The 12,845-nt window shown below is 36.3% G+C and overlaps 1 protein-coding gene across 1 annotated transcript in view; it reads right to left on the bottom strand.

Moving 5' to 3' along the window:
- Window positions 1-518: 518 nt before the first annotated feature.
- COL5A2 (collagen type V alpha 2 chain) overlaps window positions 519-12,845 on the bottom strand; it is a 167,043-nt gene continuing 154,716 nt past the window's right edge. The window contains exons 49-54 of the mRNA XM_004385591.2: window positions 10,701-10,754; window positions 9,597-9,704; window positions 6,327-6,618; window positions 4,636-4,823; window positions 2,942-3,181; window positions 519-2,254 (exon numbers count right to left, since the gene is read on the bottom strand). Of these exons, the coding sequence (XP_004385648.1) occupies window positions 2,108-2,254; window positions 2,942-3,181; window positions 4,636-4,823; window positions 6,327-6,618; window positions 9,597-9,704; window positions 10,701-10,754 (1,029 nt within the window). The 3' untranslated portion in view covers window positions 519-2,107. The remainder of the gene's footprint in view (window positions 2,255-2,941; window positions 3,182-4,635; window positions 4,824-6,326; window positions 6,619-9,596; window positions 9,705-10,700; window positions 10,755-12,845) is intronic.

Here is a 12,845-nt window from a genome sequence, read left to right as displayed (position 1 = left end):
TCTCTCTGAACTTGTGTAACTTGTATAGGTTGATCTTAAAGGAAGTTTTAATTAAAACAAAACTCACAAATGTCTTTAGGTATATAAATATTCAATTTCAAGATATAGAGCTCAAATAATAACCAATTTGGAAAACAGCAATGTTGTAAAATAAATATTGAAAATAAAACTCTGAAAACATTTAGGCTACATTTATATGTCATACACTGTGGGACACGTTTTGTGTATCAATCATGAAAAAGCAACTGCTTTCCTCCTTTTATCAATAGTACTACCCTGACATTTTTAATAGTATAGACAATGATAACTAATGTTATGTTGCCTTTGTCAGCGATGTTGCAGATAGATTTTTCATTTATAAGCCAGTACACACATGATGGAGGGCATGATGGAGGGCATTTTCTTGTGTTATCTTTCAGACAAATGGCCAGTAAAGAATACCACAGTACCTTTCTTTGCACCACTGGAAATGAAGTGAACCTAGTATGTTCAAAGGAATTCCACAAAAACGAAAACCATTGACATGACAAAAGCATGCATTTAATTCGATGCTTTGCAGAGATACATGGCTAAAGTTGTGTGCATGGCTTGTCCTTTGGGATGGTCCCAGTTGTTTATTTTTAAAGAAAAAATAATAATGGAGCCAACAAATGCAAGTAAGAAAAAAATGAAAAGAAAAACCTTGAGACACAAGGGGACCTACATGTTCTGGTCTAAGAGATATGCTAGTATTACAAAACATTCCAGATACAGTATGACAGATGAACAGTGAAAAGGCACTGGAACAATGCTCTTTCACTCAGAAACGGGAAGTCTAACAGTTATATTTTCACAAATGGTTATCGATGAAACCGTCTTTATTTGTAAAGAATTTTATAGAAGGAATTTTAGCACCATCATTAAAGGAAAAATAATAATAATAATAATACTGTTTTTAGCCCTGCCTATCTCCAGTATTGGAATAATAACAGAATCATAGCACCTTTAGTATCTGATATATAAACAAGAATAGTAAGTCCAGCCCAGCTTCTAGAGATGAGGTAGCTCATGCTAAGAAATTCTGGGTCATTTTTTCTATGAGAGTTCAGAGGCCAAATGGTCTAATTCCAATCATCACATTTGATTAGAGTCAGCTCCACAACTCTGAGTTTCTAAATCTTTTTCTTCTTTATAGGCTTCAGCATGATGAGAAAGTACGTGTGGAAGAGTCTCAACTTTGGGTCCTGAATGTGTATTTATAAAGTTTTTTGTGTAAATTATTTTGCATCCAATGTCTTCTTAAACAAGAAAGTGCAATCGTATTCAATGGTATACACATGTAACTTCTATCTATATTGATAGATTGAGTCAAGGGGAAAAGGTACCTTTAAATTTGAATGAGAAAGAAGACTAAATTTATCGCCCTTCACAAAAATTTAAGAAGTTGAAACGATTTCAATTTGTTCTCCAGAAATTCCACTGAAATATATTATTAAAATATTCTATTTAAGACAGTGAGAAACCGATATAGTGTTTTTTTAAGATTCTCTTTAAAGAGTCTCTAACAGTCATACAATATTAACACATACATGTGGGTTTCATTTACAAGATTAAACACTTTGATTTCACTTTTAATTGATAATCTGTAAATGAGCGGTCACAAACGAGCACTACTTTCTATTTTTCAAACTGCAGCCAAGCAAAATAAACATGTGTTGTGGTTTTACATACCCCACTCTTTAAGCTACCTGCCAGGAGGAAGAATTTCCTCATAAATGCTAAGCAACTTTTTCATTACTTTGAAATAAATTGAAGAAAACGGAGAGTTATTTATTCCATCAGTTTACTTTTTTTTTTTTTAAGGTGTTCATTGTCATTGGTCATCTTAAACCTAAACTTCTGTATTGAAAAATACTTTAAATCAATTAAAACTTGAAGATTTTAAGTAAAATAAATATTCTGAAGGATAAGGAGGCCAGGCACTTAAGATCATATATACAATGCTGATTCAGGATCAGCCATTACTTCAAGAGTCTCAGGATCAACTTCCAACAGTCAAAGTACTTGTGAATGGTGGTGTTCATTGATGGTGATGGTGGTAGTCTCTGTCGATGTATCTTGGCTTACTTTACACAAAACAAACTGGCCCAATTTCGATGCCAAATTCCTGATCTGTGCCGCCAACATCCACAGGGGCAAGATCTATAATGGGCAAGCGTGCCACATTCTGTGTTCTATATTCAAAGACAGTCTTGCCCACATCTGCATTTCGTTTCTGGAATTAAATTGTGCAGGGTTAATAACGTGTAACAAACTTTAACCAAGCTGTTAGACAAGAACACCCCAGCCAATTTTAATGATATAAAAGCAATGCTATTTAGATGACTTTAACTCAAGAGAGCTCATAACGTATGGCGAGGGACTAATATTCTCGGCAGGCATTTCTTGCATGTTCTAAGTAAATGCCTTCTGTTATTTTGCAGCTTCCCAAATTGTCACTAACAACATAAATAATAAAAGAATTTTTGTTTTTCACGAAAGAAACTATAATTCATCCTTCAATATTTTTCCTCTTTTTAAATCTAGATATGCAAGTGGGGGACACACAAATCAGGGAAAAAACATAAAGTATATCAGATTGATTATATATTTTAGGATACGGAATTTTAAAGCACATGCTTTGATCAAATAAATTAAATAAGTTCTAGAACCAATGTGAGTTTGCAGAAGAACTGGATTAGATCCAGGGATCCTGTCCATTCTTTACCGCTTTGTATTAGAACCTCTTCCATGCTGCCTGTATAACACACATTCAAGCTTACCCTAAAGAAAGACTATAAACAAACTGCTGCTGTGCTTATACACAGTGTAAAACTGCCCCCACCTCTAGTGCCATGATAGTATTTTTAACAAAAATAAATTTTGTCTTCAACCAGAATGACAGAGATGAAAAAGTACTTACAGAGCAAGTGTCTTGGAGAACTGTATATCTGAATCTAATGTTTCCCTCTCCTTTGATTTCTAAGTCATTAGCCCCTTTGAGTACCACAGCTTTCTTGAGGTTCTTTGCTTGATCATCCCTGTGGCCTACACTGTTTTTACAGATGTATGTAATGTTCTGCGAGGCTTCTTTTGACAAAAGGCGTAAGAAGGTCATTTGAGTAATGGCTGTATTAGGTGACTGGTGGTCTCCATAAACAAACTAGAAAAACAAAACGAATCTTTGTTATATGTATTAATGAAGGGTTTTTTTAACCCTTAAATAGCTATATTGATTTTTTTTTAAATCTTAAAATTTCTATAAATATGCACAATTAAGAACCTCTCTCCTTACTATATCAAACAAGAGGTGATGAAATAAATAATAATTATAATTGGCCAGAAAAAGTTTAAATATTTTGAAATCTACTTTTCTGTTTGCTTAAAAAAATCTTGGATATTATATTTTTTAAGTGATATACTTGAGCAGTGGCTTGGATATTCAATCACGTATCAAAAATAACTCATTATTTGTATTGCTAATTACAATAAGAATCAGAAATTAACTAGTGCTATAAAAATTTTTAACCCAAATGCTATATACTTGTAGGAAATACAAATTATTCTTTTCATTACCTTACAAAAATAAATAAATAATGAAAAATAATATCCCACTTGTTCTTTCCTACTCATTTTCTATTCTGAACTTTATTTTCAACTTTCCCCGTTTGAGTTTTTCACGTAATAGTGCCTTCACTATATTTCAACCATTTATATTTAAATTTTAAAATTTCCCACTGATTAAATAAAGGTAGGTTCTAGCATATCCTACACACACCCATAATGTTCTCACATGATGCTTATTTTGAACATGATGTGTTCTGGAGGATGGTCAGGAGAAGAGGTGAGAAGAAAATGGCAAAGAGTTAAACAGCCACAAAAGAATCTGGAATGAGATATTTGCATTGCAATAGGAAGGGGCAAGGCCAGACCACAGTCTGAACGCTGGACCATTATAGAAACAGAAGAGACTGGGGCTTAGAAAAATACTAACAGAATTCACATAACTACAAAAATGTCTTCTATTTAATAATACTGCAAAGTTTACAAAGTGATGCAATTATAAAATTATTATTCTATTAATTAGCTAACATTTATTTATCACTTGCTATGTTCTAGGCACTATACTAAGCACTTTATAGTCACACAAAAACTATGAGATTGCTTTTTTCACCCTCACCTTAAAGTGGAAAAACTTAGACTCTGAAAGGTTAAGTGAGTGATTAAGCTCCCAAAGTCAGTAAGAAATCCAGCTAAGAGTCACCCAGCTCCCCTCATAATAAATATAATTACTGTTTTTCCACTGTAGCGTGATCCCTTCAATTATACCCCATAGTCAATGTCATATACATTAGGGGAATTAATATTAAAAATAGTTATTCTTCTATAGTCTATCAATAAAAAATTGTAATTGAAAATTTGTATTAATATAATGCATAGTAAAACTTTGTTTATGCAATGACATTGCATCTGTAACTAATGATAATATATCATTTCAAAATAAATATGGTAAAATAAACCTAATTAAAAAATAATAGCATAGCCATACATAAATACTAAAATACAATAAATAATGAAAAGTAGAGAATACAATTTTAAGTAAATATATTAAATTACCTGAGATCCTCTATTCATATCAAGACCATACCAAACAGGCTTCCGGTCAGGAGATCTGCTGGTCCACCAGGTTTTACGTGGTACACTGGATGGGTTTGCTGAAATACATGTTTCTCCTGTTTCCATGTTGCAGTGAACTTTGATTGCATCTTCAACACTTCCCTGGTTAGGATCAATCCAGTATTCACCTATTTTACAAAATAGAAATATTCTTAATCAAACGTGATTAAGAATCTGCAAAAGAATTATAGAGGGTTTAAAAAATATGAACTCACTGATTAAGAGAGAGTATCCCTTAAGAAAAACGTAAATGGTATGCATATGAAGCTGTTAACAGAAAGGTTGGTGGGTTCTAGTCCACCAAGAGTGTCTTGGAAAAAAAACCTGGCTAACTACTTACAAAAAAGCAGCCATTGAAAATCCTATGGAGCACAGTTCTACTCTGACACACATGGGGTCACCTTGAGTTGGAAACAATTCACTGGCAACTGATTTATGTGCTAGGAACTGTTCTAAGCACTCTGCAAGACGATATACTTAACACTCAAACATCCATGTAAAGAAACTGTCATTATTCCTACTTTACAGAGGAGAAAACGATACCAAAAAGAGATAATCCACAGTAAGTGGCTTTGCCAAAATATATTCCCATTAAATTCATAGACCCAATATTTTAAGTCAATTCTTAAGTGGAATGTAAATTTATTATCAAAACAGTGAACAAAGTAAATAAATGAGGTGTACTACAATTGGAATGCTATGAATATCTCACTGGTCCTCTTTAAAATTAATATTTTCATATACAAGAGATTCTTGAGACATGACATAGCTAGGCAGTGTCTGCTGCTGAACATATAATTAAATAAATATACAAATAAACTTAGACATATATATGTATATATTGATATAATTTATAAAATTTATAATAGGAAAAATTGCATTTAAACGAAATGAAGAGAGAATGCTGGGATGTATAGAGTTGGAAATAAAAATTGTTTTCAAAGATAATAATTTTAGCTATCCATATCAGTATTATTTCAAAGTTAAATGGAATTCTTAATCATTTCACAGCTCATTACTATGGCTTATTATTCCTCTTCTCCAGGTTTTATTAAATAAATCTAAATGATAGAATAATACAAACTTTAGGCATGATTCATGTAATTAGGGCAACAAAAGTGATTTAATTCCAAATTCCCCTAGAACTTCAACTATAACATAATCCTGCCAGCAGAGATCCCTAATGTGTGATTCATAGAACATGAAACTTCATTAAAGGAATTCCATATTCAAATAAGTTTCATAAACAACATATGCTTTATTCTACTTTTGAGCCACAATATATGTGAAAATATTAAAAGCTCTGAGAAGTCATGAAGGTAAAAAAAAATATGATTAACCTTGCTTAATCAAGTACTTTCCAAATTTGTATCACCATGAAATGTTTTTATTCCACATAATTTATCGATAATTTAAGACTTCTAGATTGAAATTATCAATAATTTAAGACTTCTAGGGTGAAATGAAATTGTATCATTCACGAAGTAGTTATGTTCCCTATTATAGTACTTATCATTTTACCCTGTAATTTTTCATGTACTTGACTGTCCCCACCACAAAACCATAAGCTTCATGACATATTTACCATTTTATCCCTTGTGTTTAGCTCAAACAGGCTGCTGTGTACTCACCACTTTGCTTTGTGGGATGGCAAAGCTTTAAGTCATCACAGGTCCGGGCTGGATGCTTTTTAGAGCCATCAGGACTACGCATGGTTTCAATCTGACTACTGAGTGACTTCAGGGTAGCATGGACCCCTGGGTCTGTTTTGTTTTTGTCATCTGGGGCTGCTTGATCTTCAGTGAACTCCGGAAGTGGATCTGGCATGCTCTCATCATAGTGCCCCATAATATCCCCAAGAGCAGCTGTAAGGTGTCCAGGAGGACCTGGAGGGCCAGGAGGTCCGGGCTCACCAGGAGGACCCTAAGTAATTAAAAAGAAATTGGAAATACATTTACATTATTGTTTTTTCTATTGAACATGAAGGCACTGGTGGATTTGGTACATAGGAAGCTGCCACTCAACACCCCAATCTGATAATATTGAGAGATGTGATTCATGTCCTTTGTAAATAGATGGGGCTGGCCTGTCAAGCTGTGACATTCCAGAGATGAAGGATGATATGTAACCATATTTCAGGTAATATATCTTTGTTAGCATCTGAGATAAATAAATGTCAAGGCACAAAATATTTGCTCTGATGTTTACCTTGAAGATGTCATGTATTTTATGTTAAGAATATTCAGATACATACATTCACTTCAAAACCACTGAATAACCAATAGATAAAAGCAACATGAGAAGATACTAAAACAAAGAAAAAATGTAGTTAAGATATTTAATTTGGGTCTAGAAACTGGAAAATATGCAAACCTGGATTTTCAAGAGCTATTCTGGGCAAGGCAAAATTAAAACATTTTAAAAGTATTTATGAACAGAAGTTGGAAGAGGAGTTGAAGCAGAGTCGTGGCTGCTGATTTTATAAGACTACACATCAGTACCAAGGAAATATCCACAAGAAATACCCACAAGAGAATTTCCCTCTATTCCCAAGTAAAGGAAAAACATGGGAAGACTTTTTATGTACATTGATTAGTATATAGATCTAAATTCACTGCCCTAAACAAAATTGAAGTTTTCTTTAGCCATTTTATTGTCAAAAATAAACAGTTCTGCTTGTTACCTTCAACAAGAACTACTTGAGCGATAAGGAGATAAGCAGGAAAAGTGGCAGAGGCTGGGAAGTGGATCCTATTAATCCCCTCTGCAACTTCTCAAAAGAGAACTCAGCAACTTGAAAGAACCAGCAGACAACCTAGAGAGACATGCAGACCACATCTCATGTGGAGAGCACAGACCTGGGAGTCAGAGGCTCTGCCACTTGCTATATGGCTTTGGACAAGCTGCTTCAGCTTTCAGTGCCAACATTTCCTCATTATCAAAAGGGCTGCTAGATACGGTTTTCATGGTCGTATCATGATTCTATGAATTCCTTTATGCTAATCTCAGGGGAAGGGATATTTAAAAAAAAAAATTTTTATCAAGGACCACTGAACCACGAAATAAAAGTCAAGAGCCACAAAAGTAAAAGATATTCCAATCTTGTAGCTGTTTTCTATTCACATTTAGAGAAATAAATAAATAAATAAAATTCCTCTTGACCATAGGAAGTATAAGGCTATTTAATCTATTTAGTTCATAATAACTATTTTATTTAGTGGTATAGCCATAAAAAGGCAGAGACAGAAAGAATAGGGAAAGGTAAATAAGGCCAAAGAGGAAGAAAGACCAGAGAGGGAAGCATAAACTCATAAACACACATGTACAGGAGCACACACGGGCATGGAAAGTGTATAAAGATGTTTTCCAAAGGCCTTAGAAGCAAGAGTCTAACTAATCTAGTTTTACATCTTTATATATTCTTCAAATCAATACTATCAGAATTTGTTATGAATATTCTCTCCACATGTTATTTTCAATAGAGAAAAACATCAATTTCATACTCTTCACTTCCTAGCATAAACCCTCATAAGTTTTAATGGCATGATATCTACATCTCACAGTCATTTAGTATACTGTTATTTAAAGCAAAGTAACATTTTTATAACTTTATGATAAATGCAATCATTACTTGCTATTTGCTTTCATTGGTATCATATTAAGTAAAGGCACGGGTAGCTTGGACTCTGGTATTACATACTCGAATAACCTGTATTAAAATTGCAGTGCAATGGATCACTTTTATATGGCCTTTCTAGCCATGGTCTTGTAACTTCCACAAAATGATTGGCTGTACAACAATCTTACAAGTGATTGGTTGATTTACTATCGAAAGAGTGGCTTGAAAATCCACCTAACTGGACTGAGCCCCTTGTGATTCAGTTAGGGGACTGGTCAGTTTTGCCATTCTCCTAGGCTTATATAAGAGCTAATCCCACAGAGGTTCACAGAGACCTCACTACCATTAAGAAGAGTCTATAGTAGAACATGTCCTTTGGACCCTGGGGTCCTTGCACTGAGAACCTCCTAGACCCAGAACAGAGAGCTGCCACAATGAAGATGGAGAGATGGCAGCCCGGTCAGCCCACAGAGAGAGAGAGAGCAGCAGCAGGCTTGACAGTCCATGGAGAAGGATCGCTGGGCACCTCCATAGAGGAGGTTTCTTACTGCCAAAGAGCTGTAACACTTGCCCGTGCAGGGCAGAGGCCTGAGTGTGCCCTGTGCAACACGTCTCCTGTCCTGGGCAGCATGGTGGGAGCCACGCATGCCCTCTGGCAGTGCAAGCCATCAGCAGAGGCCTAGAAGAGCCCAGCGGCAGAGGCTCAGGAAATCCTGTGTAGGGGGTCTTACTGCCTGTGAGTCAAGGCCCAGCAAGGCCAAGTGGCAGAACAGAAGTCTCGGGAGCCATGCAGGCCTCCGGGGCAGTGTGGTGGTAACCAGAGGCAGCGATGATGTGAAGACAGCATCTGACCTGAGCCACAGCGTGCCAGCCCAGAAAGATAAGAACGGACATAGGTAACTTGGGGAAGGGTAAGTGGTTCCCCTTCAAGAATCTGTTGTTATTGTTTACTGTTTCCTTTCTATAAATAATAATAATGGCTTTCACTTTGCCAACACTGTGTAAGTGTCTCGTGTGTTTAGCTTGATCACAGATAAAGTTTGAGGCACAGCCTGTCTGCATGTGCAATGCAAATGGACAGACAGGCATACATACAAAAATATTTAAAATAGTTACTAACACAGATAAGCTCTTCTGTGACTTTTGGGTTTGTTTTCAGGGACCCTTAAATCTCTTGTCCATCAGGCTGCACAGGCCTTCCTCTGAGGGCAGCATGCCTTTGATGGAATCCACACCATTGAAATCAACAGCAATACTTTCACGCAAACGCTTGTGACTTTACCTCAGGTCCTGCCTCTCCTACACTGCCACGCACACCAGGAGGTCCAATTGGCCCAAGTGGCCCAGGGTTTCCTTCTTTCCCTGAAGGGCCAACTGGGCCTGGAGGACCCTGAAAGAAACAAAGACTCTTTTAGATTCTGTGGGGGGAAAAAAAAACTTTTACAATGTCTTTGTCTAATCAAAGAACTATTTTCTTTATGGACCTATTACAATGATTTCTCAGACTAATTTTCCTAATGATGAATAAATGAAGTTCCAGAGCTTTGTAGCATTTATGAATTCATCACACATGATTCCACCATCATTCATGCATAGTAAAAGACCGCCATCATTCGTGCATGGTAAAAGGAACAGTCATCTATCTCTTTTTATTGGTAGGAACTGTTTCATTAAATTTCAAATATTGTAAACATAATTGGAACTTCAACTATCTCAGGGTAGGAAGATCAGCATTTGTCCTAAGTTAAATTTGTATGCTTATACCCCAGAATCCCATCACATTTTAGTAATTTCCATATTGCCGTTCTCAATTTTATGATTTTTACACTGTATTCAAACATAGCAGAATTTTTTTCTATTTCCTTAAATAATTATGTGTGTTAATTGTTGTAATATTAATGTCCTATTAGAGGCAACATTCATACAATGCAGAATTTCTAAAAGCTTCAAATAATGATTTTGTTTTATGACTTGCTTCGAATTAACCTTATGCAAACTACTTCTGATGAATTATCACAATTACCTAAAGGAAAAATATATCCAGCTTCAAAATCTGTCTCCATTTCATGGTAGGTCTTATTACCTCATCTCAAAGAATGCAAGTTTAATGGAAGTTTCAATTAACAGAGTAAGAAAATGAACTAACAAATCAATACATCTAAACCCTAGATAAGATATTTTAATGTGGGCCCATGAGGTAATCATAACTCAGGATATTTCTACTTAAAAGTAATTGCTAAACCATTTATCTCATATGTCTGCTGTCAGTTTCAAAGAACATAGGCCAGCTACAGCTTCAACACCATGAAAATAACACTCAAGCATTAACAATATATTATCAAAAGCATTATTATTTACATCTGTAACTTATTTTTTTGTTACTTACTCTTGGGCCAAAGGGTCCAGGAATTCCAGCACTGCCTTGCTCACCATTTGGACCCTAACAAGGAAGAAAATAAAAAATGTTGCCAAAATACTTAGATTATGCCGTTCTTAGTTTCTTAACATGTACTATTATCGACTTGAGCAGCATAAATTATTTGATAAGGTCATCAATCTCTGCAATGTCCACATGAGTTTGATTGGTTTTAGCCTTATTTTACTAGTACTAAAGCCAACTTTAAAAGTAATGGTGACTTCCGGGCAACATGGTGCTATAGTCAGAAGCACCATGTTGTCCCTCCACAGCAAAGACCAGAAAAACTAAGTCAGACAGAGTCACACGTCAGTCCTGAAACCCTAATCATCAAATGAAGAGATAAAGAACTCAGCCAAGCACCAAATGGAATAAGAAACTGACCAAGAACAGAGTGCGAGGAGAGATATATGCAGAGGGCCCCTATCAGCTACCGCAGCATGGATCCGCCATCTTGGACTCCTATTGGAGATCAGCGAACAGGGGGTATGAGAAAGCAGCTTCAGGGAGCTTCCAGCAAGAGACAGAACAACCGGTAACCCATGATATAAGCTTTCCCACCCCCAACCCTTCTTCACCCCCACTTAGCCTCCTCTGCTTCCTTCAGCCACAGTCTATTGGCCAGGAAGCACGAGCTTCCCTCCGGTGCCTCTTGGATTCCACCTGCCTGCACTGGCCAGCTCCCTGAGTGCCATTTGTTGGCTGCTAGTGTTGCTTTTTTTCCACTTCTTTAGATTTCTTCCTTACCTCTCACCACCTCCCCCTCATTTCTCTCAAATACCTGGCTCTGTGTGCCATCTTTGCTTCTTCCTGAAAGGCTGCGAAACACGGTTCTACTGTGAAACTGCTTCCTGGCTGGTGCTGCCACACTGGTGGGACCCCAGGGCTTTTTTGTTAGTTTGTTCTGGTTTGTTCTATTTTGATTTGTTTGTTTGTTTTCCTATTCTTTTCTCAGCTTGGGAGCCCCTTCTAGCCGGGCAGTATCCTGCAGCTTGGAAGCTAGCCCCTTACTCTGCGCAGACGCACAAGGACATCACTAGGGGCATTTCTTTTTTCTTGTTTTTTGTTTTTGTTTTTGTTTTTTTTTTGTTGTTGTTGTTGTTTGTTTTTGTTTTTTTTCATTTCTTTGTTAATTTTCTTCTCTCTCTTATTCCCTTTTTCTCCTTCTTCATTTCCAGTTTCTCAATTTATTCATTTTTTTATTTTACTCTTTTTCTTTTCTTTATTTCAGTTTTGTTTTCCCTATTTCTCAGTCTCTCATCTTTCCTCTCCAATAGCAGGCTTACTTAGCACTCTTTTTTGTTTGTGTGCATGTTTTTGGCTCCTGTTCGTCTCTCCTCTCTCTCATCTTTCCCATACCCATATTAGCTCCACACATCACGATCTACCCCCTCCTTCCTGCCTACCTGCACCATGTGCTGAACATCACACTCCCAAGCAGCACAGGCACAGCCTACTGGAACCTGCCCTGCACTGATTTGCAGTCTGCACTATCAGCCCTGGTACGTGCCACAAAAAACCTATCCCAGCAACTCCCCTTCAACTGGATCTGCCCTGCTGTACCATACCTGAGTGACTGACCCTGCCCATTGGAGAAGGAGGTGAAAAGTATCATGCCCACAGGTGAATAAGAAACAAAGAATGCACAGCCTGCCTGCTCAGACATAACCAAATAAAACAAAAAGCAGGACGAAACAAATCTACAATCAATAAACAAGGAAAACAACTACTGAATGTCCCGAAGACAGCAGACAATATCAAAACATTTACAAAAACAGGACAGGATGGTTCCACTAGGCGTCCAAAATAAAACACCAGATGACCTTCAAGTAGAAGAAAAGGCACCTGACCTAACTGACAGGGAATTCAAATCTCTAATATTCACAATTATCAAACAGTTGAAGCAAAAAACAGACAAAAATGAGGGGAAAATAGATAAATTCATGGAAAATACAGACCAAAAAATGGAAGAATTCAAGAAAATAATACAGGAACAAAATGCTAAAATAAATTCACAACTAGAAATCATACAAAAACAACAATTAGAAAAACAAAAGATAAACAACAAGATTTCAGAAATGGACAGTGTCATAGAAGGGCTGAGGAGCAGGTTTG

The sequence above is a fragment of the Trichechus manatus genome, unplaced genomic scaffold (genome assembly GCF_000243295.1).
Source record: "Trichechus manatus latirostris isolate Lorelei unplaced genomic scaffold, TriManLat1.0 scaffold00142, whole genome shotgun sequence".
Classification (NCBI taxonomy): domain Eukaryota; kingdom Metazoa; phylum Chordata; class Mammalia; order Sirenia; family Trichechidae; genus Trichechus; species Trichechus manatus.
Note: the sequence above shows the minus strand (reverse complement) of the source record. Positions and strands in the feature narration are given on the sequence as shown.